The following is a 27,114-nucleotide window of genomic DNA, read 5'->3' as shown; positions in this document are numbered from 1 at the left end:
ATTTCCTTTAGTGAATTTTGCTAGTGGCAGACTCTTTCAAGTTCAAGTTTTGTCCTTCATTCTTTTTCAGAATTTAAACAGTAAAATCTCGTAAGAATGTGCATTGTTCTTTCTGCCTCCTCTCAGCATTTACCCTCACCTGGTGCATGATATATGGTTTTGGTCGTTATTGATCTGTCTGCCTACTCCCATTAGACTGTGAGTTCCATAAAAGCAAAAATTTTGTTTGCTTTTGCTAACTGCACCTGGAAGAGTTCCCGTCACATAGCAGATGCTTAATAAGTATTTGCTTAACTGTGAAAAGAAAATGGGGTGGGCAGTTGGTGCAACAGATAAGAGCAAGTGCCTGGGTTCTAGTCTCACCTCTGCCCTTGGTCCTAGTTACCTGCCAGTGCACACGCTGGGAAACAGCAGGTGATGTTCAGCTAGGTGGGTCCCTGCTACCCATGTGGGAGAGCTGGATTGAGTTCCTGGATCCTGGCTTTGGCCTGGTCCACTCCTGCCTATTGTGGGCCTTTGGGGACAGAGTGAACCAGTGGATGGACGATCTCTCTCACTCTTTCTCTCTCTCACATACTTAAAAAATAAAAGAAAAACTTACAGAAAAGTTCAAAGTATTGGATAAAATGTTTTGCTCTTCCTGGATCCCATGAGAATAAGTAGCCAGATGATGCTCCCCACCCATGAATTTCAGAGTCTTTCTCTCTCTCTCTCTCTCTTTTCTCTCTCTCTCTCTTTCTCTTCCTTCCTTCCCTCCTTCCTTCCTTTTTTAAGATTTAGTTTTTATTTATTTGAAAAGCAGAGTTAGAGAGAGAGAGAGAGGAGGAGGGGGAGGGGGAGGGGGAGGGGAGGGGGAGGGGGAGGGAGAGGGAGAGTCAGAAAAAGAGGTCTTCCATCTGCTGGGTTACTCCCCAAATGGCTGCAGCGACCAGGGATGGGCCAGGCTGCCAGGAGCGAGGAGTTTCTTCTGGGTCTCCTACACTGGTGCAGGGGCCCAAGGACTTGGGTCATCTTCCACTGCTATCCCAGGCCACAGCAGAGAGCTGGATGGGAAGAGGAGCAGCCTGGACTTGAGCTGGCACCCATATGGGCTGCCTGCATTGCAGGCGGTGGCTTAACCTATTAGGCCACAACACCAGCCCCACAGTATTTCTTAGCACCAGAAGGAAGAAACTGATTCCCCCGTCAGGAAGTTGCTCTCAGTACACAGCTGCCACCTACCCCTCAGCCCCCACTCAGCCATCACCCATTTTCCTGGCGATGTTTGCTGGAGCTGAAGCTCTGGATCCGCCTCTCTCGTCTCAATGTCCCCTGGTCCTGTGCACCTGGCCTCCTCCAGGCCTGGCTCCGTGTCCTGGACACGACTGCAGAGCACAGGCCACTGTTTCCCTGTGCCCGGGTCTGGGGCTGCTGAGGTGTCCTGGTGACCAGAGCCGGGCCATGTGCTTCGAGGCCAGGTGGTCCTATTGCACCCGCCCCAGCTGCCGGTCCCGGCTGCTTTGTGCCCTTGCTGGTGTTCATTGCGTAAGGGAGAAGGCTGCTGCGGCTGATCTCACTGGGAAGGCCCTGTCCCGCCCTGGGTAGAGGCCCTGTTGCTCATCCGACATTCCGTTCGTGCATCTGCGTCTGCATCGGTAGACTAGTGGTTTCCTGCCTCACTCAGTGGCCCACCCTGTGCTGCTTCCCTTTGTCTTCCATTTGATCAGGGGAGCCCCTTCCCCTTTGACACGGCCCCCATCATTCCTGGAGCCCTCTCCCTCGGTTTCGGTACAAGAGGTCCCAGACTCCTCCTGGGCACTCCCTGCAAGGAGCCTGGCTCATTTCAGACAAGGATGGGTTGAGAAGCCAAGATCTTGGCTCTAGCTCTGCTCACTTCGTCCTCTGGGCTCCATCTTCTGCCAGCGTCCGGTGGCAAAGATGACCATGGAGTTCCAGGCACTCGGAGGCCCTCGTGAACTTGACCTCAGAGGGAGAGACCGGCTCTTCTTTGGGGTCCCTCTCAACCCTTAAATAAAGGGCTTTCCTGGTCCTACTCAGCCAATTGCCCGTCCCTGGACCAGTCACCATGGCCAATCATGGGTTCCAAGCCCCCTGTGGAGGAGGAGTGGTGGGCGGGGCGTGCAGGATTCAGCCTCACCGGCTGCATGGAATGGGCAGCCTCCTGGAAGAAAGCAGAGGAGGTCAAGGCTGACAACCAGCCCATGCCTCACCGGGCTTTACTTAGGGATTGCAGCTGCTGGGAGAGGGAAGAAGGCACGTGTGGGGGCAGTGCAGTGGGCCTCGCCGAGCCTGGAGGCCAGCAGGGGCCTCCCTGAGGAGTGGCAGGCAGGGGAGGAGACCTGGAGGCCAGTGGAGGCCCAGGTATAGGAGACCCCCTGTGCAGCAGGGCCCTGAGGGGGCTGCTGGGGGTGGGCGAGGGCTTACGCTGGGGAGGGAGATGGGGAGCGGTAGGGATGACTAGGAAGGGCCCACAGTGAAGGCCCCCCCCCCACCCCGGAGCCCCTACCCATTTCACACTGCAGGAAGTGGGTACCACGGGAGGGTTTTGGTGGGGGGGGGGTGACTAAGCTCGGTGTGGCTGCTGCGGGAGGGAGCAGTGCAGGGTCCGGTGGGGGAGGGGCTGGGGCTCTGGCACCCTGGGCGCACTGTTTACCCTCCCTCCCCTCTCCTCCTCCGGACGTGATGCTCAGGAACCTTCAGTGAAGTGACTTCGCGCCTGACGAAGGGGCCAGACAAGAGAGAGGTTGGTAACGGAAGGGCCCTGGCACATCTCCTCTGGAGCCCCCACCCTAGCCCTGAGTTCCCAGCTCCTCTCCCACCCCCACCCCCCCAGTGCTCTTTGCCGTCTGTGGCCCTGACCTGTCACTAAACCCTCCAACTTCTCACTTGTCGCCTGCACTGACTCGTGTCCTCCCTAGATCAGGGGTTTCTGTCCGTCGCAGTCACAGCTGTATCCTCAGCCTCGAGGACAGTGCTGGCTACATAGTAGGTGCTCAATGAAAGATCGTGGGTGAGCCCTGGAAAGGACACCAAGGCTGGAGGTGAACTTTTTCAGGACACAGTCAGACCCACCCCAGATCAGGCCCATGCCTACAGAAGGCCTTGGGAGGCCAGAGCCTGGGCCAGGCAGTGGCACACTGGGGAGGGCCAGGGGCAGACTGGAGCAGCCGGTCAGCAGGAGTGACCCACAGGACTGAGGACAAGATCGGCTGGTGGACGGCGGGTGGATCCACCCAGGCCAGGGCTCAGGGAGGGAAGCCTTGTCCCCAGGCTGCTTCAGAGACAAGCTCCAGTCTTGGGCAGTCAGGGCGGGGGCTGGGGAGAGTCTGGAGGGAGTAAGAGACCCTGCGTTTGGGCGGCATTTGTCCCCACCCCCTGGCATTCTTCTAGTCATCTGCCTTGCTCTTCTACTCTGGTCTTTTCCTGCTCCTCACACACCAGATTCACTCCTGCCTCTGGGACTCTGCACCTGTCTCCTCTGCCAGGAAGCTGCTTCTCACCCATCAAATGGGCACGAAAAAGTTGAAATGAGGCCTGCGTTAGGTAATGCGCGGTGCCTGCACAGACGAGACTGATTATCGCTGTCATTTAACACATTAGTGAGTGCCTACTATATACTAGGCACTGTTTGAGGCACCCGGGATACGGCAGTGACCTGCCATTCCAGTCTTTCCCCTTGTCTTTGATGTGGCTAGCTTTCTACTCACTCAGGACTCAGTCTAAAAGTCACCTCCTCTGAGAGGCCTTCCTGGACCAATTCAGTCTGAGTCAGCCACCCTCCTCCATCTCTCCCGCAGTTTCAGTTGTCAGTTACTGCCTAACAAACTACCCCGGAACTTGGCACTGTGGCTACTGGGGGAGTCAGGGTTAGAGGGGCCCAATTTCTCTGGAGTCTGAAGTCCACCGGGCTCAGCAGGGTGGTTGTTCTGCTCCATGTAGTATAGATTGAGGTCACCTGGGGTGGAGTGGGGGGAGTCTGGAACATCCATGATGACCCCTCACCTTCCAGGGCCTCTTTCCACACGGTCTTCCATTCTTCCAGAGTCTAGGTTGGGCTCCCTCACAGTGTGGCAGCTGAGTTCCAGTAGGAAAAAGTGGAAGCTGCCAACTCCCTTACGAGCTAGGCCAGTAACTGGCTCTACAGTGTTCTACTGGCTAACACAAGCTGTAACGTGAACCGGTATTAGGGGGAACCCATCCTCTTGATAGGAGTGGGATGGAACTCACGGCTGCCTCTAACCCCACACTCTCCATGGGTTTAACTTGCTTCACTTTCTCCACTAAATGAAGTTGATTTGCTTGTTTCCTGGCTATTTTTGGCCTTCTGCTGTAAGATAATGGGAACTAATAGACCATTATTAACATGTTCCCTCCCTCAACGGCAGAATGCTGTGGTCTGTCTTGTGAGCACTTGAAAGCCTTAAGAAGTGTTGCTCCTGGTGGAATTTCAGATTGAGGGGTAGGGACCTTTTCTGTCCCTCCCTAAAGTTACCTGGAAAAGAGGGAGTGCTTTACAGCCCCTCATATGTGGTCTTCTTCCACATGCTGGCTTCCAGGATTCCCCCTACCCTGATTTTCTCCAGTCCTCATCCCACCCCAAGTCGGGGCTGACATCTAGGGCTCATTTGCCCACAGGTGCCAGATAATTAAGGGCACGTGGGCTCAGTGGGGCTCACATCCTGAGGTTTCGCCTTCTGCCGCCCCCAAGGTGGAGAAGGGCATCACCCTCCAGAAGAATCAGGATCTGCTGGAAGCAGGAGAGAAGAAGACCATGATGAAGAAGATGATGGTGCGGGAGCCACATGCGGGTCTGTGGCACTGGGGTGGAAAGGGGGCTAATTCTCAAGTTCAGCCACTGAAGAGACTTGGGGGGGGGTGAGGTGGGAAGAGGACAGAAAGGGAGACGGGGAGCCAGGACACCTGGACGTGAGCCTCAGCTCCACTCCGTCTGCCCTCCACCCACCTGAGGAAGTTGGATGACTCTTCTCTGAGCCTCACTCTTCCCATCTCACAAAGGGGTATGACGTACCTGTGTCATACAGGTGTTGGAAGAACACAGCCCAATGGCTATCGCACTGCTAATCCTTGTGCACCTGAGCACTTATCATGATGTAATGCATTCTTATCCCGGAAATTCCTCCTTCCTCATCCCCTTGCTGAATACAGTCTCTGCCCAGCTATCCAAAGAGTAGCTGGGCAGGGATAACCTCTGAGCTTTCCAAACTTGCACTTGGCTTTGTGTCTCTCAAAGAGACAGAGGAAAAAGAATCCTTGCCCCTCTACCTTCATTTCCCTAACTATTGTGTGTAGGAACTAGATCAACGGTGAGGATCTGAAGGACACTTTTCTAGGTATCCAAGCAGTTCTCAAAAGCTGTGCCTGGTGTCCCTCGCTTGGGGCCAGGCTGTACTTTAAACACGCCTCCCACCGTGAGGTCATGGGAGACAGTTCTGGGGCCTTGGCTGGCTAGGGCTGGGGTGTTCTGGGCGAGGGCTCAGCACGGGGTTCTGGCAGTGAGCTGGCTCTCAGGCCCCTGGGGAGGGCCAGGCAGGATGTGGAGCTGATGGGAGCTCCGCCCAGGCTGCCGTGACGGGGTGGTCTGCACCAGTACCCCCCGTCATGGGCCCCTCTGTGGCCCCCTGTCCAGAGGCAGATCCAGGAGGAGCCGCTGGATTCCCTCTCGAGCTCCGTGCGGCGCCAGGCCATGGAGACCCTGACGCAGCTGAGGTGCCCACAGCCCCTCTCTGCCCCCCCCCCCGAGTCCTCTTCCCTCTTCTCGGGGCCCTATCTCTTCTAGGCCTCTCCTCTGTACCCTGGACCCTGCACCCTTTCCTGGCCACGCCCTCCACACCCACTCTCCCCACCTCCCTGTCCCCTTAGGGATCTGAACCCCAGGCTGCCCCAGGCCCACACCCAGTGCCTCCGTCCCAGCCTCGCATCCTCAGCCCAAGCCCCTCCCCGACCGGGCACCTTGGCTTTCTGTCTCTCGGCAGTCACACCCAGCCCATCCTGGGTGTGCGTGAGCGGTCGGAGCTGGTGAACACGTGTGTGCAGAGCGTGTTCTCCCTGCCCTCTGTGCAGGCCATGCAGGAGAAGGACGAGGCCAAAGCTGAGGTCATCCAGGTGAGGCGGGGTCCTGTCGGGGAGGGGGCCCTCAGGGCCCTCGGTGCTGTCAGAGTGAGAGACAGGCTGGCCAGGAGCAGCAAAGGCCTCTGGGAGGAGCTGTGGGTCTGTGTCGCCTTGGGTCAGTCCCCTCCATCTGATAGCCGCCCCCTCCTGCCTATGAGTGGTAGGCTAGCAGAGGCCAGTATGGCCAGAGTGGGTGGCCAGGGCAGGGAGGCCACAGGAAGGGGCTGAGACCAGAGAAGCAGAGCCTCAAGCCGCTGGCATGGGCATCTTCCAACTTCTGGGGGTCCTCCCGGAGCAATGGGCAGAGGAGGGGCGGACCGGGGCCAGTGGGGTGATGGAGCGAGCTGGGTCTCAGGTCAGGGTGGGGCGTCTTCAATCATGCTGAGTTAGAGGGTGGAACAGTAGGAGGGAGATGGCGCAGATGGATATAATCAAAGAATCTCACAAATACGTGCAGAATTGTCCCAGGGGTGAACGTCCCAGACAAGACAAATGCTCCGTGCTGCACAGAGCCTGGAGGGGGCATGGCCTAGATGGTGCCAGGGGTCACCACACTGGAGCGGAAAGGTGAAAGAAAGAAGAGCTAACTAGCTGGGCTGGCAGAAGGAGTGCTGCAGGCAGAGGCCTGTGGGCACGGGCTGCGTGGTGACCTCGTCCACGCGAGGCAAGAATTCTGAGAAGCGAGCCTACACACACACACACACACACACACACACACACACACACACACACACACACAGAGGCGGCTGGATTCTGGGGCGCATGCGCTGAGTGAAGACCTGCGGAAAAATGCAGACTCTGCAGTGGGGGAGGACATGCCTGCTGCAGTTCCAGGTCTGGCCAGCAGAGGCCAGTGCCGCACAGCTATCAGCGGCCCTTGGAGGTCGTAGCTGGCAGTGAGGTTTGCGCGGTGGAGGTGTTGGAACGTTTTAGCTTCAGAGGGTGTGCGGACTATGGAAGCCTGGTCAGTGACAGCATAGCAGACAGACTGGGGGCCGGCAGAGGGAGGGGAGGCAAGGGAGAGAGGGTCTTCCCCGAGTGCATCAAACCCGCTGCCCAGCCTGTGTCTGCTGCCTGCGCCCGACAGACAATTCCAGGAAGGTGGTGTGGCCCAAGGATGTGGGCTCTGGACAGAGGAGGGAGGCTCCCTCAAAGGCAACTTGGAAAATCTATTTGGGTCTAGGAGCAGCCCTGCGACGGAGAGTCAGAGTACTCCCCTGGGAGATGATGGACGTGAGGTTGACCCTGTCCTCAGCTAGCTCTCCTCGTCCTAGAGCCTTTCCCCTCCAACCCCTAAATCTTTCCTTCTTTGTGGAACTGCTTTGTGGCACGAACGTGGACAAGTACCTCTTCGCTTGCAAAGTGAGAAAAAGTTTGAGGACAGAGTGATGGGGCTGTGTGTGCTGCCAGGCACGTGCTCCTGTGTCCCCTAGCAGGTCTCAGTACGTGCTGCGCCTTTAAGGTGGGAGCTGCAAGCGCTGTGTCTCATTTCTCAGTAAGGAAGCTGTAGCCCTCAGGAGGGAAGCTATTTGCCCAATGTCAGGCATTCGCTTGCTCCCAGAGGTGGGGCCAGAAAGCAGCCCTCCTGGGTCCAAGTGCCCCCTCCCCTGCTGTCACATGCGGGGGTTGTCTGGGGCTGGCGTGGGCTCCGGGGCCCCCTAGCAGCCTGGGCTCCTCCTGTCCGCAGACACTCTACCATCAGACCCTGGATGCTCTGCAGAAGCTGCTCAATGCTCTCTTCATTGAGGACCCCACTCCGGCTGGGCTGAAGAGCATCTTGGAGGTGCGAGGGGTAGGGTGTGGGCTTCGGTGGAGAAGGAGGAGAGAGCGGGCATAGGAAAATGGGGAGCAGGCTAGGAGCAGCGGGGGGCTGCACCCAGGACTGGTTTGACTTCAGCATGTCCTCTTGGGCCTGCGCAGACTCCCACCCCTCCAAGCTCTCTATCCCCACGCAGCTGCAGCTGCCCTGGTGTCTCTGCTCGCTCTACCTTGTCCTGTCTCTTTCTTTTTTTTTTTTTAATTTTTTAAATTTTTTATTTTTTGACAGGCAGAGTGGACAGTGAGAGAGAGAGAGACAGAGAGAAAGGTCTTCCTTTGCCTTTGGTTCACCCTCCAATGGCCGCTGCGGCCGGCGTACCGCGCCTATCCGAAGGCAGGAGCCAGGTGCTTCTCCTGGCCTCCCATGGGGTGCAGGGCCCAACCACTTGGGCCATCCTCCACTGCACTCCCAGGCCACAGCAGAGAGCTGGACTGGAAGAGGGGCAACCGGGACAGAATCCGGCGCCCCGACTGGGACTAGAACCCGGTGTGCCAGCGTCGCAAGGCAGAGGATTAGCCTAGTGAGCCGTGGCGCCGGCCTTGTCCTGTCTCTTTCTTCCATCCTCATTGCTCTCTGTCTTTTCCCTCCCTCCTCACTGACCGCCTTCTTCCGGTTTGGTTAGTGCTCATCTCGGTTCTTGGGACCCCGGCCCCTCCCCAAGCCCCAGGAAGAGGAGGGCCATGCTGAGTTGCCTATAGGCCCCTCCTGCTGACTGGCAAAGGCTGGCTTGTCCCCCCAGCGCCCAGCAGCAGGGGCTGGCAGCCAACGTCAGTTCTAAGTCTTGCCCTTGTCCCCACAGCCTCTGGGGCCCTGGATGAACTCTGGGAAGGCCCACGAGCGAGCGCGGGCTGTCAATAGCAACGTCTCTGTGCTCAACCACACGCTTCTGACCCTGCCCTTCTTTGTGAGTGACCCCTGGGAGGGACGGACTCCCTAAGGAGACGCCTGCAGCTCAGAGGGCGCTACTGGGGCAGACTGCCTGGGGCTGCTCGCTGTATATAGCATGATTGAACCTCTAAGAGTCAATCCCTAAGACTGTGACACCCACAGATGTCCTCGGGGTTCCCGGCACTGGGTGTCCTCCTGGGGAGGCTCATCCTCCGTATCGGAGATCCTGACGAGGAGATTGGCCGGGAGGCCCTGGACGGCATCATCATCCTCTACACCATCCTGGAACTGCAGAAACGTAAGCTCTCACGGCGGCGGGCTTGGGAGTCAGCTGGAGCCTTGGCTGCCTTAGGCATGGGTCAGAGTGGGAGGACACCAGCGCAGGGCTCGGTGGGGACCGTGGAGGCTGGTGGGAAGCCTTTGTCCCCACAGAACCAGGGGGCAGAGTCTGCCAACAAGCCCGTTTGGATATAAGCGATTCTTTCTGCCTGAACTCTAGCTCATCCTTTCAAGCTTCCGATGTGACTGTCACTTTCACATTTCCACGGCACCGTGTACGCCAGGTGTGATGGCCCAAATGTCTTGTTTTCTTGTCTCTCTTCCCCTCAGAAGAGGAGGGCAGGGCTGTGTCTTGGTCATGGCTGCTTTTCCAGGTCTGGTACATGGTGGGACTCAGTGGGCATCTGTTGATGTAGGAGGGAGAGCATTCGTACCTGCAGCTTCAGGGAGGGAGCTGCTGATGTGGGACGGCTGACACAGGTGCCCTTCGCTACTACACCGAGAGCTGCACAGGCTCGGCTCTCTCGCCGCCTTCCTGTCTCCATTTCTCCAGAGTTCTCCCAGCTGGGCCCCAAATCCCAAAGAGCTTGGCTTTTTGTTTATACATCACTGTTTATGCTCCATATAAACTTTTTCTATACTTTTTATTTATACTCCACTGACTCTGGTAGCAGAGTGACCAGGGCGCATGACCTGGCTCCAGCCCTTCCTAGCCGTGTGACTTCAGGCAAGCACTTTGCTTATCTAGGCCTGGATCTCCTCATCCGTGAAAAGCGTATTCCAGAATGCATATCACGCGTAGGCTTTGTGAACTGTTCAATGAGATCGTAGGTGAGAGCACATATAAAGAAACCTGTGCCATGTGGCACAGTGTACGCACTTGTCAAACCCCATTCCCTGTCGCCATTCCTCTGACCTGCAGGGCGCCGAGTGGTGGCCCTGCTCTCCTTGATCTTTCGCATGGGGCCGGAGAGCTGGGCTCTGGGCTGTCATCCGCAGGGCTGGGAGCGCCTTGTGCCTCCTGAGTGAAGGTGCACAGTCGTCAGCCTCGAGGGGAGGAACGGTAATGACCGAGTTATCCGACACCTGGTTAAATTCAAACCCCAGATACATAAGGAATAACTTTTAATATAGCTAAGACACATTGCACCAAAACTTATTTGTCTACCTGAAGTTCAGCTTCAACTGGGTATCCTGTATTTTATCTGACGACCCTGGCCGACCCTGCACCGTGAGGTCCTGGAGCAGTGACATGGCTCCTAGAGGTCCCTCTGCCGTGGAAAGCAGCGTGGCTAGCATTTGAGCCTAGGTCTGCTTAATTCTGGGTTTCATGCCCCTTCCCTGTCCAAACAGCACACAGTGGGTGCCTTCGTGGCCCTCTGCTGCACCTGTGTCTTGCATACCCGGAGGGGATCCAGGTGGGACCCAGACCAGGCTATCGCAAGGGCTGAGCAAGTGTTCCTGAGATATGTTACATTCATCAGAAGATGTGGCACCACCAGATGCCGGTGCTTTGAGGGATGCAGTAGTGAAAAAAGATGAAGGACGGGGCCAGCGCAGTGGCTCACTTGGTTAATCCTCCGCCTGTGGCACCGCCATCCCATATGGGTGCTGGGTTCTAGTTCCGGTTACTCCTCTTCCAGTCCAGCTCTCTGCTGTGGCCCGGGAAGGCAGAGGAGGATGGCCCAAGTGCTTGGGCCCTGCACCCGCATGGGAGACCAGGAGGAAGCACCTGGCTCCTGGCTTCGGATCGGCGCAGCGCCGGCTGTAGAGGCCATTTGGAGGGATGAACCAACGGAAGGAAGACCTTTCTCTCTGTCTCTCTCACTACTGATATCTCTACCTGTCAAATTAAAAAAAAAAAAAGATGAAGGAAACACCCCCTCCCCTTGGTGAGCTTGGGTTCTTGTTGTCAGAGAACAGTGAGCAAAACGAACAGTAACATGTACAGTAAGTCAGGTGGAGATAAGGACTAAAGCAAAAAGGCAGAGGAGGGGGTTGGGACTGCTTGGGGGTAAGGAGATTACAGTCCAAAGACGGTCTCATCCACCAGAGGATAAAATCTTAGAGCCACGCGTGGCCGAGATGTGGGACAATAGGGACCCTCATTCAGAGCCAGTGGGAACATCGTGGGCTTCCCACTGTGGCAAATGGCTCAACAACAGCTCCTGAAGCTGAGCCCATGCCTGTACTACGGCTCGGCCTTTCCACTGTAGGAGTGTAACGAACACGAGTGTAGAGAGATTTGCCGAAAGACACGCTCTCGAACGCTGACAGCTGCACCATGCAGAATGGCTGCCAGCCCCTGTCCATCACTGGTAGAACGGATGTGTATGTTTTCATGTCTGCAGACCATGCAAATGGTATGGCATTGAGAATGAATGAAGGAATGAATGAATGAAGGCCGGGTGCCGCCGTGTAGACACCTCTCATCCCCTGGCGTGTTTTGTGCAGAGGAAGCAGATCCAAAGGAGAACATAGTATACAAGTCCGTTTATGTTAAGTTCAAAAGCAGGAAACTCTATCCAGGGGTTGAGAAACCAGGCTAGCAGTTGCCCTGGGCACGGGAGCGGGACCGTGACCAGAAGGGACACCCAGGAGGGGCTTCTGGGATGCCGAGCGGGCTCTGGTTGCTGACCTGGTGCCGGCCACCTGGAGGTGTTCCCTGCAGGAACTGATCGCTCTGGTTCCGCAAGGTTTGGGCGCCAGGTTTACTGAGAAGTTAAAAAATGAACTCCAGGGTGGCCAGGCCTCGCTGAGAAGGTCCTCTCCTTGCAGGAGCCAGAGATAAGGAAGAGACCAACAAGAAGGAGCTGTATGAGAGCAACAAGCGCTTCCTGGGGCCCTACAACCCCGTCAGCCCGTGTCAGAACATCCTGCGTGTGATCGCGGTGACTGTCGGGCGGGGCGGGGGGCACCCCTGGGCCTGTGCTGGAAACCTTCCCCCACCACACAAGCACGAGGGCACCCTCCTCCAGGCGGTGCCAGGGCACGGTGGCTTCCTATCCCCCGATCCTCCCACTGTTCTGAGGGTAGGGCCCTCGTTGCCCCTAGTTTTGTAGCTCCAGGGAGCCAGGTGGGGTCTGGCCCTCAGCGGCAGGACCTCTGTGCCTCTGTTTCAGGAGTTTGGAGACTTCCTGGGGCCCCAGCAGGTGAAGGACCTGCTGCTGGCGGCCCTGGAAGGGCTGAAGGGCAGCGCAGAGGCGCGGGGGAAGGACTCGGGAGAGACGGTGCAGCTGGCCTCGGAGGTCACGCTCAGCTCCGTCCTGGAGTGGTACCGCCACAGAGCGCTGGAGGTGGTAAGGCCCGGGGCCGGGGGCTGGGCTGTCACTGGGGTCTGGCACACACGCTTCTGTCCCCTGCTGTCACGTGGGACAGCCCTGGCATCGTGGTGGGGCTGTGGGCTCCTGGAGCACCCGGGCGGGAACTGGCTGGCACTCCTGCCTTGCAGGTTTCTTTCTCTGACCATAGCTCGCAAAACTGCACTCCTGGCATGACTGGGACAGGGCAGGGTGGCAAAGGTCCTCTCTGCCACCACCACCCTGTCTCCCTTCCTGCTTCTGTCATTCCCTTCCCCCCATGTCTCCCTCCTGCCCCTCACGGCTGCCCTGGCTCTGCTGCAGATCCCGGAAATCATGCAGGGCATCTACGTGCAGCTGAGCCACATCCAGGAGCCCCGGGCCCGCGAGGTGGCCCTGCTGCCCGTCTCCCTCCTGGCCAGCTCCTTCATGACCGAGGTCGTGGTGGCCCTGCTCATGTGCCCCCTCCCGCTGGACAGGTACCAAGTGAGGGGGCTCCCAGTCACTGCATGTCCAAGGGTAGCAGCAGCCCCACCCTGAACTGGCAAACCTCCTCCTGCCCAGAGAAGCGTGTAGCCCTTCCAGAGTGCCCCTCCATGATCTGCAGGGCGTGGTCAACCACTGAGCACTGCTGGGTGTCAGTGCCGAGCCCGAGCCCGGTTGCTCCTCCTCACCACAGCCCCATTCTACAGACGAGGAAACTGTTTCTTGTTGTGAGCACTCATCGAGCAAGTAACAGAGCAGGGACCTAAACTTAAGCTGACTGACTCCCAGCCTGGAGCCTGTTCAGTGATGTCACTGAAAGCAGGCTGAGGGTGTGTCCTGACCCTGCTGCCTGCCCAGAGAGTTTTCTCCCATAGGCAGATGGAGAAAATGATCCCCATGTTCCCACCCAGAGAGCAGTCGTGGCACAGCTGGGCCGGCGCATGGCCAGGCCTGGGATTGGGCAGGGGCGCCTCCTCCGCCATTGCCCTAAGGGAGCTCGTGGTGCCATGGGCCTGATGTGGCCTGTCTGGCCCAGGAAGGGCTCCCACAGCTTCTTTGGCTGATGGAAACAGTGCAGTGGGGGAGGCACACTGGGGGGTGATTGTTTGAGAGTCAGTGTAAAGGCTCTGTGTGCAGAGCTGTGCACCCAAGGTGTGCAGTAAGGACAGTGACGTTGTGCGTAGAAACCAAGATGACCACTTGGGATGGAGAGGGCCCCACTGACCACCCCCCAGTCCTCCCGCTTGCAAGAGAATCATTGTTTCTGATAGCACCACCTGCCCGGGGTGTGCTTCCTCCCACCACTAAATACTCAGACTCCCAGAGCCTCCCAGGGGGCACACTTGGCATCACAGTCACCCAGTGTCAGGAGCCCCTCCTTGCAGCTGTCCCAGGAAGAGCAGGCACAGGACTGAGGCCAGCTGGGCACCAGGGTCTGGCATTGGAGGAGGGAGGGCCTCCTTAAAGTTTGCACTGCCTGGCTCCCTTTCCTTACCCTGGTGTTGGCCCTGGGTCTGGAAACTGGTGTCTTGGGCTTGAGTGTGAGGGAAGACAGTGCGGGCGCTGAGCTGGCCAAATTGGCACAGGCCTCACCAAGACCGGTATCTCTCAGCACGACTCTGGAGGGTTTGCTTCCCTGGTGCCCACAGAGGCAAATCCAGTTGTAGGAGTCCCGGGTTCCTCAAAGCTTATGGCTCTCGTCTGCCCCTAGTGGTTCTTGGAGTTAACGTACAGCTCCTCCCTGGCCGGATGCAATGTACCCATTCACCACCTTGCTTGGTGTGAAGCGGTCATTTTTGCTGGAAGCAATGTTGCCTAGCAACATAGTTGACACCTATCTTTATCAGGTTTCTAGGGGAAGGTGGGGGAAGGGCTTTGTTAATGAACCCTTTAGCACACAGCCCGACCAGTACTTTCTGCTCTCTGTGATGGCAGTGCTGCAGGCTGGCATTTTGTGGGCCTGATGCTTTGGCTGGCTGGGGTGCTGCCTTCTGTGGAACAGTGGTGGGCATTCCCTGATGCAGGCGAGGAAGGCAAGATCCAGGCCCCAAAGCGGGTGGTGGCCTCGGTTCTTTTGCTCCTTGGCGTAGAGGAAGGAGCAAAGGCTTGGGAGGCAGCAGATCTGGTCACGTCTTGGCCCCGCAGCTCCTTGTACCTCTCTCAGCCTCCATTCCACATCTGCACATTGCACATAACAACACCCACCTTGAGGGTCATTGTGAGAACCCAGCGGCCTTGCATGTCCCCGGAGACTTGCCTGCCGCCTGGTCTACAGCAGCTGCTCCATAAATTTTTGCTGAAGTAGAACTCGTGTGTGAAGCGCCTGGGAAATAGGATTTCAATCACTGTTAGCCCCCTGCCTCTGGGGCCGGGCTTCCTGGACCATGCCTTGCTGGCTTGCCCGTGGATGCCACTGCACTGGCTTCCTAGCTTGCCCCTTGAGAAACCGTCTTGGGGCTGGTTGGGCCCCCACTGCCCTGGTGCCCCTTAACCCCATCACTCCACCACTTGGCAGCAACGGGGCAGAGATGTGGCGGCAGCTGATCCTGCGCAAGCCCAGCTGTGACGTCCGAGACCTCCTGGACCTGCTGCTGACCAGCCTGAAGGAGAAGCCCGTCACTAAGAAGGGCCGGGCCTCCATCGTGCCTCTCGCGGTGAGGACCCGGCTGCCTGCTGCCACCACTGTCTCTCCACCTGCGCCCGCTCCTCCTTCCCGCCAGGCTCAGTGCACCTGACTTCCTGTCCCTCCCCGCCCACAGCCAGCAGCGAACCAGCGGCCTTGCACTTGGCCAAGGACTTGCCCTCGGGGTTCTTGCTTGTGATTCAGTGGACCTTAGTGTCAGTACCCCCTGTGGTGACGGCAGCAGCCTGGGACGGTGGAAACGGAACCCGAGGCAGGCAGCCCCAGACCTTAGTCTAGGTCCTGATTTTGCTGTGTTACTATTTTGTGCCCTGGGTAGTCACTGCACCTCCCTGAGGCCCAGTCTCTCCTCCTGGAAAGAGAAACAAGAGTATGGGCCCCGCATGGCAGCTGGGGAGGTTAAAGGAAATGACTTGTTCCTTCGTTCAGGTGATACAAATTGGCGAAGTGCTCCTGGCCGCCTGGCCAAGGGCGGCTCCTGGTCAGGAAGCCTCTTCTCTGCCTGGCCCCACACCAGCGTGGCCCACGTCAGCTGGCTGCTCCCGCTCCTGCCCCTCCAACCTGTACCAAAGCCCAGAGTCTGCTCCCCTCAATAGCTCCAGTGTAACCACTTGTGTTGCCAGGCCCTGCGCCCCACGAGAGCCTCGCCACACTCCAGGGTCTCCTTGCTCACTTTCTGCCAGCCTCGCAGGTCTTGGTCCAGACGTCATACCTCTGCTGTGTTATCTTCTGTCACAGGGCCTTTGCACATCTGTTCCCTCTACCTAGAATGGTCCCCACCAAATTAACTTCTACTCATCCCTCAGCACTCCTTCAGGCCCTGTGCACCTGACCTGCCATCCCCAGCCTCCATGCTGCGGGTGAGATGGGACCTGAGGGGCCAAGTGTGAAGGTCAGAGCCAGGCCAGACCTGGAGTTAGAGGGACAGATGGAGAAGCTACCCAAGGTCACCCAGCCTCGAGCGCAGGGCTAGGACTTGAGCCAGGCTCCCGCTTCAGGCTGGCACTTGCTTCTCCCTGCTGCTGGGGCGAGGGCAGTGTAGTTTAGCAGCCCAGGGCGAGGAGCCCGGCCTGGCACCCCCTCCCCCCATACTCTCTGTGCCTGTGCTGTCAAGGAGGATGGAGCAGGGAGCAGGACAACAGAAAACCTGGGTTTGAGTTCCAGCTCTGTCCCCAGGGGTCTGGGTGATCCTGGCAGTCACTTCACCCTCTTCACCTGCAAAATAGGGTCAGGCCTTTTCACCTCTCCCTAAGTGGGATGGGGCGGTGGCGAGGGGGGGCCACCACTGCGATTCTTCCAGGGTTTCCAAGGTCCCAGCCCTGGGCCATAGCTAAGAGAGGGGGCTTTCATTACTGGTCTGGGGCAAGACCCACTAGAGAGCCAGGGGTCAGGGGCCTGGAGGTGGGGCTGGGCACCCTGCCCCAGGCAGGAGAGCCGGAAAGGTGGGCCCACAGCACCCCCAGCCTCCCCTTTGCCCCCAGGCAGCCAGCGGCCTGTGTGAGCTCCTGTCCGTCAACAGCTGCATGGGCCGGGTGAGGCGCATCTACCCGCAGCTGCTCCTGGCGCTGCTCATCCAGGTGCATTACCACATCGGCCTCAACCTGCCTAGCCGTGTGGCTGCCCACAAGGACGCCAAGAGTGCCAAGAGCCAAGCACAGCCTCCTGTCTTCGTCCCTGTGCGGTACGCTCCTTTCCCTCTCTCCATCCTGCTAGCTGGGGAGGGCGTGTGCCAGCGAGGGCAACCAGGGAGAGACAATGTGTGAGCACCTGCTCTGTGTGCCTGCCACTGGGCTGAGAGAATAACCCTCCCCCAGGAGTTCCCCTCCCCCAGGAGCTCCCCCTCCCCCAGGAGCTCCCCTCCCCCAGGAGCTCCCCTCCTCCAGGAGCTCCCCCTCCCCCAGGAGCTCCCCTCCCCCAGGAGCTCCCTCTCCCCCAGGAGCTCCCCCTCCCCCAGGAGCTCCCCTCCCCCCAGAAGCTCCCCCTCCCCCAGGAGCTCCCCCTCCCCCAGGAGCTCCCCTCCCCCAGGAGCTCCCCCTCCCCCAGGAGCTCCCCTCCCCCAGGAGCTCCCCTTCCCCAGGAGCTCCCTCTCCCCCAGGAGCTCCCCTCCCCCAGGAGTCCCCCTCCCCCAGGAGCTCCCCTCCCCCAGGAGCTCCCCTCCCCCAGGAACTCCCCTCCCCCAGGAGCTCGCCGCCATTGAAGTTCTTGTCCTCCACCCCTAGAGTTTGTATTTTTAAAAAGAATTTATTTATTTATTTAATTTATTTGAAAAGCAGACTGATGGAGCGAGAGGGAAGGGGAGAGATAGAGAGACCTTCCATCTACTGCTTCACTCCCCAGATGTCCAAAACTATCTGGGCCAGGCTGAAACCAGGAGCCAGGAGCTCCATCCAGGCCTCCCATGTGGGTGGCAGGGGCCCGAGTACTTGGGCCATCTTTCTCTGGCTTTCCAGGCACATTAGCAGGGAGCTGGATCAGGAAAGGAGTTAGCCAGGACTTGAACTGGCGCTCTGATGTGGGATGTGGGCATCCCAACAGCAGCTTAACCCACTGCACCGTAGCACCTGCCCTGAGATGCTGTTTGCATCAGGTGTGTGTCATCTCATTGTCAGTGAGTACTGGAATAGGCAACATGCGCCCTGGTGCAAGCTTGGAAGGCATTCTCCATGCCTGTCCCGTGTGTGTCTGTTTTCCCTCACTGTAATCAAACACCTGAAGCCGAATCACTTTATAAAGAAGAGAGGTTGATTTTGGTTCACAGTTCTAGTCCAAGGACAAGGGCCTGCACCTGGGGGCGGCTTTCCTGCTGGTGGAGACCCAAGGTAGCTCAGGTATCGTCTGGCAGGGCGGGAGAGTGTGTGTCTCCTCTCTTGTTCAGTCCTGGGGGCCACACCCTGGTGACTGGAACACAATGGCATTAAGTGCCCACCCTCCTAATACCTCACAGTGGTGGCCAGGGTCTAATACAGAAACCTGTGGGGGAGACCCTCCCTTCATACCACGGTATGCCACCTCCCCGTGACCTTGTCCAAAGACCCTGTTCTTCCATGCCCTTCCGGAGACGGCCTATGCAGGGATTAGCGCTTGCATTTATATTCTCTATTTTTTTTAAAGATTTATTTTTATTTGAAAGATAGAGTTACAGAGAGGTACAGACAGAGAGAGAGATCGAGATCCTCCATCCTCTGGTTCACTCCCCAAATGGCTGCAATGGCCGAGCTGAGCTGATCCGAAGCCAGGAGCTTCTTCCAGGTCTCCCATGCGGGTACAGGGGCCCGACCACTTTGGCCATATTCCACTGCTTTCCCAGGTGCATTTAGCAGGGAGCTGGAATGAAAGTGGAGCAGCTGGAACTTGAACCGGTGCCCACATGGGCTGCTGGCATTGCAGGCTGGGGCTTTAACTTGCTGTGCCACAGCACTGGCCCCTATATTCTCTATTTTTCACACCAGAGGTAGCGTACCTTAGCTGGCTACACATTTTTGCTTTTATCACATGCTGTATCTTGGAAATCACTGCGTGCAGAGCTGTCCGTGGTGTTCCTAGGTACAGAGTTCCAGTGCACCTACTGCATCCAACCAGGCTCCCCTGCCACCCGCACTCTCAGCCAATGCTACAGCCAGTTTTCCTGCTTTCTGCACACGCGTGATTGTGTATGTGGGAAACTTGCTGAAAGCAGAATGGGCACAGCAAAAGGCTGCTGCATAAAGTGTGAGGGTGGCATGGCAATGCATGCTGGGAAGGTTCTCAACCATTGAGTGAGGAAGAGGAAGAGGAAGAGGAAGAGGAAGTAATTCCCGAAGCGCCTGGCACGCCAGGGGGCACCCCCACCTACAGGGTCCAGAGTGTTCACTTCCCTGCACTCAGGCCAGCACAATGGGTCCTGAGAGAGTTTTATCTTTGCCAATCTGAGCTGAAGTTTTAGTTTGCAGTTTTCTTCCGAGTGAGGTCAAGGTTTTGACGGCATTTGTGTTTCCGTTTCTGTGAACAATCTGTTCTTGGCGCTTGCCCAGTTTCATATAGGGCTGCTGGGGATGTTTCTTAGTGATATGTGAGAGCTCTTTATATATGAAGGCAACAGACTGGGCATTTTTATTTCCGTGTGTTGATCTCTTAACCTGCAATTATTTTATTATTTTGTTTTCTTTTGTCCTTAAGAAACTTCAGCTTTCTTTTTTTTTAAAAGATTTTATTTATTGGCTGGTGCCGCGGCTCACTAGGTTAATCCTCTGCCTGCAGTGCCGACACTCTGGGTTCTAGTCCCAGTCGGGGCGCCGGTTCTGTCCCGGTTGCCCTCTTCCAGTCCAGCTCTCTGCTGTGGCCTGGGAAGGCAGTGGAGGATGGCCCGAGTGCTTGGGCCTGGCACCGCATGGGAGACCAGGAGGAAGCACCTGGCTCCTGGCTTTGGATTGGCACAGCGCTGGCTGAGGCGGCCATTTAGGGAGTGAACCAATGGAAGGAAGACCTTTCTCTCTGTCTCTCTCTCTCACTAACTCTGCCTGTCAAAAAAAAAAAAAAAGATTTTATTTATTTATTTGAGAGGTAGAGTTACAGAGAGAGGGAGAGAAAGAAAGATCTTCCATCCACTGGTTCACTCCCAAGATGGCCACAATGGCCACAGCTGGGCAGATCCGAAGTCAGGAGCCAGGAGCTTCTTCCAGGTCTCCCATGCAGATGCAGGGGCCCAAGCACTTAGGCCAACCTCCGCTGCTTTCCTAGGTTATAACGGAGAGCTGGGTTGGAAGAGGAGCAGCCGGGACTTGAACTGGTGCCCATGTGGGATTCTGGCACTGCAGGCAAAGGCTTAGCCCACTATGCCACAGCGCCAGCCCCCAGAAACTTTAGCTTTCTACACAGCCAAGTTTCTCCGTCCCTTCCTCTCTGACTCCCGTTGTGTGTTAGGCTCACACATTGTGTTCAGAAGGTCAGAGAGAAAGCAGCTGCACAGCTGGGCTTGGTGTCAGAAGGCCCTGGGTTCAAGTCGATGACTTCGTGCTTTGTACTCTGGGTGAATTGAGTTCACCCCCTTGGCAGTTGATTTCCTTGCCTATGAAGTGAGTGGTTCCTGCCCCAGAGCTGCGTCACAAGGGCCAAATAGGACGGTGTCCCAGTGCTACACCACGTGCTGGCCGTGTGGCCTGGTTCTGGGCCCCCCCACGCTCCTAAGTGCTGCCTGGGGAGCAGCGCCCTTGACTCAGAAAGCTGGGGGTGGGTAACGCTGGGCAAAACCAAACAGGAGGAAAGGAAGGGCGTGGGCACATCGTGGGAGAGGTCTCTCTGTGGAGTGACGCAGGCCGCGGTTTCCAGCATGGACAGCTTGGCTCCGCCAGGACCACAGGAGGGGCTGGAAGAGAGCCTGCATGGCCATCTCAGCTCTGTGTCATGGAAACACCTGGGAAGCAGCAAAAGTAGAGGCGGGTGAGGGCCAGGCTGAGGGGACCAGAAAGGCCACAGGCGCTGCCTGGCTGCAGTGGGCTGAGCAGTGCCCCCCACCGAAGATATGTCTGCCTGGAACCTGTGACTGTGACCTTGTTTGCAGAAAGGGTCTTTGCAGATGTAGTTAAGGATCTCAGGGTGAGAGCATCCTGGATTAACCGGCCAGGCCCTGCATCCAATGGCAGGTGTGCACAGGAGAAGAGAGGAAACAGAGACCCGAGGGTGGAGGCTGTGAAGATGCACACATGGGGTGAGCAGTGAGGCTGCCAGCAGCAGAAGCTGGGAGGGATGAGCCAGATCCCCCCCTAGGAGCGTGAGAGGGTGCAATGCCTAGACTTTGGCTATCTGGCCTCCAGAACTCAGAGAGAATCCACCTCTATTGTTTGAAGCCACCCAGTCCTTGGTGATTTGTATAGCAGCCAGCAGAAGCCAACACACCAAGATATGGCCCCCTCCGTGGGCCCGGGGGAGTCTCTGGAGTTCCAGCCTCCAGTGAGAAGATGGAGAGGCCCTCAGTGCACACAGGGGCGGCGGGGGGCACCGCAGGGAGTGCCAAGTTAGCTCTGCAGACACCAGCCCTGCTGCCCCTGGTGTGGGTTTGGAGGATGCACTGCTGCACTGACCCCCAAACACCGCCTGGAAACAGCTCCAGGCTGCATTCCTGGCCCGCCCCCCCCAACCCCGGGCGGCAAGAGCCAATGAGAATTCAAGGCATCGCCTGCTCCAGGTCACTGAGAAAACCTCCAGGAAGGGGGACACTTGCAGTGTGGGGCTTTGGGGGCTGAAAAAGACATTGCACCACCACCACCTTCTTCCCCAAAGCCTCAGTCCGGCTTCTGCAGAAACTTCAGTCAAGTTCCTCAGTCCCTTCCCCTCTGACTCCTGTTGTTTGGGCCAGTTACAGGTGTAGCTTTGGGAAGGGCCTGGGGATGGTCAGTTTTGTCCAAATCTGGAGCCCAACTGAGGAAGTGAGGGCAAAGAGTGGAGAGGAGACACTAGGAATGCTGCGGATTTGTGCTCGGAAGCCCGGCATGCGTGTGTGCTCCTCCCTGTGAGCTCCGTGCTGTCCCCAGGCCACTGTTCCTGGGACCTCAAGTCATGCACAAAACATGCACGGGCGGCTCGTGCTGCCTGTGTCAAAGGTGCTAATGCTGGAAGTGGAAGAGAATAGCTTTTCTTCTCCAAACAGAAGCCTTGACATCTCAGCTGAGTCACTCAGCACTTGACCTTGGGGGGCATGGGAGAGCTTGGACAGCTCCTGGGGCCTGCTTCCCTCTCCTTGCCTTTGTGTGTAACCCTGGATGCGGGAGACCTTGCTGCTAGGGGAGGTCACCAACAGCACAGTTTCCAAGAATCAGTACGGAGGCTGAATGCTCCCCATGGCCCCGGCCTCTGGGCCACACAGGATCCTTGCCACCGAAAAAGCAAAAGCATGAAACTGAAGAACAATCCTAAGGATTAACGAATTCCTTTTTTTAAACAATATTTATTTTATTTATTTGAAAGACAGAGTTACTGAGAGAGGTAGAGACACAGAGAGAGATCTTCCCTCCATTGGTTCACTCCCCAGATGGCCAAAACGGCTGGAGCTGTGCCGATCTGAAGCCAGGAGCCAGGAGCTTCTTCCAGGTCTCCCACACAGGTGCAGTCTACTGCTTTCCCAGGCCATATCAGAGGGCTGGATCTGAAGAGGAACAGCCGGGACTAGAACTGGCACCCATATGGGATGCCAGTGCTTCAGGCCAGGGCTTTAACCCACTGCACCACTGCACCACTGCGCCAGCTACAGGATTAACCAATTTCCAAAATGCTTGGTCTGGAATCATGAGACCCCACCCCCACCCCATCCCACCCCCAGTCCTCAGTGTCACCTGGATGTGTGCGTCCACACAAGAACATCGTAAACTCTCCAAGCAAATGTTTAGGCTTCCAAACTTCGTTGCCATGTAAACTTTACTCCACACACTGTCAGTTTTTATCTTAGTCAAGGTTTGTAGAGCCACAGAGCTCCCTCTGAGATTCGCTTTGCTTGCATGCGTGAACACCCAGTGCCTGGCCAGGCACACGGTAGGTTGCCAGGAAGTGGCAGTGCCCTAGGGCAGCGCTTCCTGAGCTCACGCTGCAGCCCTGGTCAGCCCCCAGCGAGAGAAGCTCCCCAGGGGCTTCTGCTGGGCACCCAGTTTGGGAATTACACTTTCTGTGTTCTGAAAGGAAAGAGGCCCTCCCTCTCCCCCAGTGAATAAGGCTCAGGAGAAATGGAGGGGCAGGCAGGGATTGAGGGGTGAGCTCTGCTTCTGTTCCTCTACCTGTTCTCAGAGCCAAGGTTATGTGTGAAAGGCCACCTTTGGTGGACACACCGACCACCCCAGTCTCACCATTAACACGGTAGAGAGAAGCTTACGAGCCTGGGCTGTGGCCTTGGTGGGAGAGGCCGGGTGGAGGGAGGCCTGGCCTGCAGGTGCACTTGAGGGGTCTGCGCCCTTGTCTTGGCAGCTGGGTGGTGAAGGTGGTGAAAACCCTACTGCTGAAGATGGGCTGCTCGTACGAGGCCACCTTTCTGGAGGACCAGGGGGGCTGGGAGCTCATGGGGCAGGCAGAGAACCACCACCGAGGAGTGTCACTGCTGGCAAGGTGAGCCCGGGCCCTCGGGGTGGGAGGCGGGGGCCCCGTGGAGCTGCCCACAGACCTGGGTTGCATCCCTCTCGCCCTCTGCCTGTTGCCTCTTCTCTGCCCAGGAGGTGGATCATACACATGTGAGAGATGGAACTTAAGTACCATGAATTTCATCCCCATACTAATATAGAAAGAGCTGCATAACCTAGTACTTGTAAGTGTGGCCTTGGAAATGGCACGCCTGCATCTGGATCCCCACTGAGCCAGGGCAAGCTGCAAGCTGCCTCTGCCCGTCGCCAGCTCTCCATTCTGCCTCAGGAGCAGCGAAATGACGAGGCTCACCTCCGAGGGCCAGGGTGGGAAGACAAAGCCCTTGGAAAGCACCAGGCCACAGATTGGCTTTGACTAGCATTATGGTGACTGGCGGGGCACTTTGTGCAGTAGCACCCAAAGGTGCAGAGAGGGCCAGGCAGGACCCCAAGGTCACACAGCCAGGAAGCAGCAGAGCTGGGGAATGGCCTCTGGCCCAGAGCGGAGCTCTTCCCCTGACCACGCACAGCCTCCCGTGTGGCCGTGGAGGATGCACCTTGATTCCGGCGCTGTGACTCCCACAGGAGGGCCTGCTGCTCAGCCCTGCACTGAGCACCCAGGATCTCCCTGGGGGTCTCAGCACGCCACCCCCTCTGCTGAGCAATCCCTGTGCTCATCGTGCAGAGGTGTTATGTGGTGATCCAGGCCAACCCTCACCAGGACTAATGAAACAGACCATTCCTATCCCAGTGTTCCACACGAGGACCTGGGAGATGGTAAGTGACGGCCCCAGATCACACCGCCAGTGCTGGGACCCAGCTGTCTCCTTCTAGGCTGCCTGCCTGCCTGTGGCCGTGCCTGGCTGGATTTGCTGGTTCAGGGAGCACGTGACTTGAGCACACTCAGAGTCATTGGCAGGGCCTGGCAAACGCTGGCTGCTGCCCCTCCCCTGCGTGTCTGGATTGGAGGCCTGAGAACATGCATTTCTTTTTTTTTTCTTTTTCTTTTTTTCTTTTTTGACAGGCAGAGTGGACAGGGAGAGAGAGAGACAGAGAGAAAGGTCTTCCTTTGCCGTTGGTTCCCCCTCCAATGGCCGCCGCGGCTGGTGCACCGCGCTGATCCGATGGCAGGAGCCAGGTGCTTTTCCTGGTCTCCCATGGGGTGCAGGGCCCAAGCACTTGGGCCATCCTCCACTGCACTCCCTGGCCACAGCAGAGAGCTGGCCTGGAAGAGGGCAACCGGGACAGAATCCGGCACCTGGACCTGGACTAGAACCCGGTGTGCCGGCGCCGCAAGGTGGAGGATTAGCCTAGTGAGCTGCGGCGCTGGCCGAGAACATGCATTTCTAACAAGTTCCCAGGCAGTGCCGATACTGCTAGTTGCTTGGGTGGCTTAATAGAAGGAGCGAGGCAGCTGGACTGGGGAGCCCTGGGGCTCCAGCTCTGCCACTTTCCAGCCCTGTGACCTGGGGTGGTTCGTGCTCAGAGCCTCTGTTTTCGGCATCTATGAAATGGGGGTAATGACAGGAACCTGCTCTGAAGGGAGGAAGTGGACCGTGTGGCTGCCACCTGCGGCTGTGTGCGTGGTTCTCACATCCCCTCTTTCCTGTCTCTACCTCCTGAAAGGGCGTGTAGCCTGGGCTCTTTGATTGTCTTACGATTTGCTCTGTGCTCTTGGGCAAGTCACTTGCTCATTCTGGGTCTCTGTGCCTCTGTGAAAGGAAGCGGTTCAACTAGAGGGCCTCTTGTGGGAAACCCGGTGCCCTGGCGTGGGGCCCCCACTCAGCAGGCCCCTCCCCCCGGGCTGGAGAGCCTGAAGGGACTGCTCGCCCTTCCCACCCCAGGGCCATGGTGCACTACTCCTGCCAGGAGCTGTGCCGCATCCTCTACCTGCTCATCCCACTGCTGGAGCACGGTGACGAGAAGCACAAGATCACGGCCACGGCCTTCTTTGTGGAGGTACTGACTGGGCTCCAGGCGCAGGGCGGGCTGCTCACAGGCCTCTGTCCACACCACTGTGCGGACGGCACCTTTCAGCCATCAAAACCTTTCCAGGAGCATGGCTGCCCTGAATGGGGAGACCCCACAAGCCCCCCAACCCACCGCCTTCTCCCCTCCTCTCTCCAGGCTTCCATCCCCTTCCTCTGCCCAGGCTGCCCTGGTGCCCAGGCAAGCACCACCTTTGTCGGGTGCCTCTGTGTGCCAGGCACCAGAGAGACAAGCCTGAATTTGACACCACCATGCCTCGAGGAATTCTTGGTGTGGCAGGGGACACAGAAGCCACCCTGGTGCTGGCGTGCGTGGGTGCTGGGAGTGACGAGTTAGGGGAAGTTGGCAGGGGCGATTCAGTAGCAGATGCAATGGTTTCTGGCTATGGACCCAGGCACGTTCCTGAGCTTTCCACATGCTGATTCACTTCACCCTCCCACTGATCCCCCGCAGGTAGTTCTCACGCCCTGATGGGGAGAAGGAAGCGGAGGGCAGGTTGAAGTAGCTTTCCCCCGGCTACGCCTCTCAGATGGCAGATTCAGGATTCAAACTCAGACATCTGAGCTCTAAGTTCTCCCTCCCCCCTTCTCTCTCTCCCTCTCCCTGCCCCACTCCCTTCCCTCTTTCTCTTTTTAAAAACTTATTCATTTGCTTGAAAGGCAGAGTTACAGACACACACGCACACACACACAAACACACACACACACACATTGATCTTCCATCCACTGGTTCACTCCTCAAATGGCTGAAACAGCCAGGGCTGGGCCAGGCTGAAGCCAGGAGCCAGGAGCTCCATTTGGGTCTCCCACAGGGGTGGCAGGGGCCCAGTCACTTGGGCCATCCTCTGCTGCTTTCCCAGGTGCATTAGCAGAGAGCTGGATGGGAAGTGGAGTCAGTGCCACTATGAGATACCGTGCTGCTCCTCAGTCTCTCTTTGGTCTTTTAAGAAATTGTGGTAAAATAGACCCAACATAAACCTTGCCATTTTAGCCATCTTACATGTGCAGTTCAGTGGCATTCAGTGCGTCCACATTGTGTGCAACCGTCCCCTCCCTCCATTCCAGCGTTTTATCTTCCCTGCCCAGAACAGTGTGCCCTCTGACCCCTCACTCCCTGCTCCCCCTTCCCCACCCGGCACCTTTATTCTACTTCCTGTCTCTATGACATTCCCTGTCCTAGGGCCCCCACAGATGTGGGCTCATACACTATTTGTCCTATTCTGGGTCTGGCCATTTCACTTGCGATGCCTCCAACTTTTCCCCGAGCTGCAGCACATGTCAGAACTGTGTTTTAAGGCTGAACAATGTTCCAGTGTACGGACACTCCACATCGCTCATCTACTCGCCCGCTGGTGGCCATTTTAGAACTCACTCTCTTAATCACCTGATGGTTGTCACTTGGGGAGGTCCAGGCCACTTACCAGGGTCTGTAACAGGGAGCTCAGAGTCAGGCTCTCACTGGTGGGCATTGGGGCGGTCTCCGGGCTGAAGCTCTGGGTAGGGGCTGAGCCTACCACGTATCCAACATGCACCCCCCAATACGGGGGAAGCCACTGGGAGTCATTGCCGTCTGTTCTCTCAGCTCCTCCAGATGGAGCAGGTGCGGCGGATCCCCGAGGAGTACTCTCTGGGGCGGATGGCAGAAGGCCTGGGCCACCGCGACCCCATCATGAAGGTGCTGTCCATCAGAGGCCTGGTGATCCTGGCCCGCAGGACTGAGAAGGTGCGTGGAAAGGACTGAGAAGGGCCGGCCCTGGGCTGGAGACCGGGAGGAGATTGGTCATCCCCATGGTTCAGAGGCTGGGGGCTGGAACGAGAGCCCATTTCTATCTCAACCTCAGTGGTTCCATATGCAAAATTGGTATGGCTTAATAATTCCTAAATATGCTATTCTTTGTTCAATAGTTTGTATTCCAAGTTGTTTGCAGTAATCCTAAAGGTGATGAGTGTAAGAACAGCATGGGTGGCAGAATTATTCCCACTTCACAGATCAAGAAACTGAGGGCTAGAT

At 57.4% G+C, this 27,114-nt stretch overlaps 1 protein-coding gene across 1 annotated transcript in view; it reads left to right on the top strand.

Moving 5' to 3' along the window:
• The window catches only part of MROH7 (maestro heat like repeat family member 7), a 45,462-nt gene that overhangs the window by 7,095 nt on the left and 11,253 nt on the right, over nucleotides 1-27,114 (top strand). The window contains exons 4-18 of the mRNA XM_089337366.1: nucleotides 2,691-2,743; nucleotides 4,709-4,789; nucleotides 5,648-5,727; nucleotides 5,994-6,123; nucleotides 7,817-7,912; nucleotides 8,748-8,852; nucleotides 8,999-9,134; nucleotides 11,894-12,006; nucleotides 12,238-12,414; nucleotides 12,739-12,893; nucleotides 14,915-15,053; nucleotides 16,522-16,721; nucleotides 22,967-23,104; nucleotides 24,960-25,074; nucleotides 26,686-26,826. Coding sequence (XP_089193492.1) covers nucleotides 2,691-2,743; nucleotides 4,709-4,789; nucleotides 5,648-5,727; nucleotides 5,994-6,123; nucleotides 7,817-7,912; nucleotides 8,748-8,852; nucleotides 8,999-9,134; nucleotides 11,894-12,006; nucleotides 12,238-12,414; nucleotides 12,739-12,893; nucleotides 14,915-15,053; nucleotides 16,522-16,721; nucleotides 22,967-23,104; nucleotides 24,960-25,074; nucleotides 26,686-26,826 — 1,859 coding nt within the window. The remainder of the gene's footprint in view (nucleotides 1-2,690; nucleotides 2,744-4,708; nucleotides 4,790-5,647; nucleotides 5,728-5,993; nucleotides 6,124-7,816; nucleotides 7,913-8,747; nucleotides 8,853-8,998; nucleotides 9,135-11,893; nucleotides 12,007-12,237; nucleotides 12,415-12,738; nucleotides 12,894-14,914; nucleotides 15,054-16,521; nucleotides 16,722-22,966; nucleotides 23,105-24,959; nucleotides 25,075-26,685; nucleotides 26,827-27,114) is intronic.

This window comes from Oryctolagus cuniculus, chromosome 7, assembly GCF_051225735.1.
Source record: "Oryctolagus cuniculus isolate XC-2025 breed Fujian yellow rabbit chromosome 7, ASM5122573v1, whole genome shotgun sequence".
Taxonomy (NCBI): domain Eukaryota; kingdom Metazoa; phylum Chordata; class Mammalia; order Lagomorpha; family Leporidae; genus Oryctolagus; species Oryctolagus cuniculus.
Note: the sequence above shows the minus strand (reverse complement) of the source record. Positions and strands in the feature narration are given on the sequence as shown.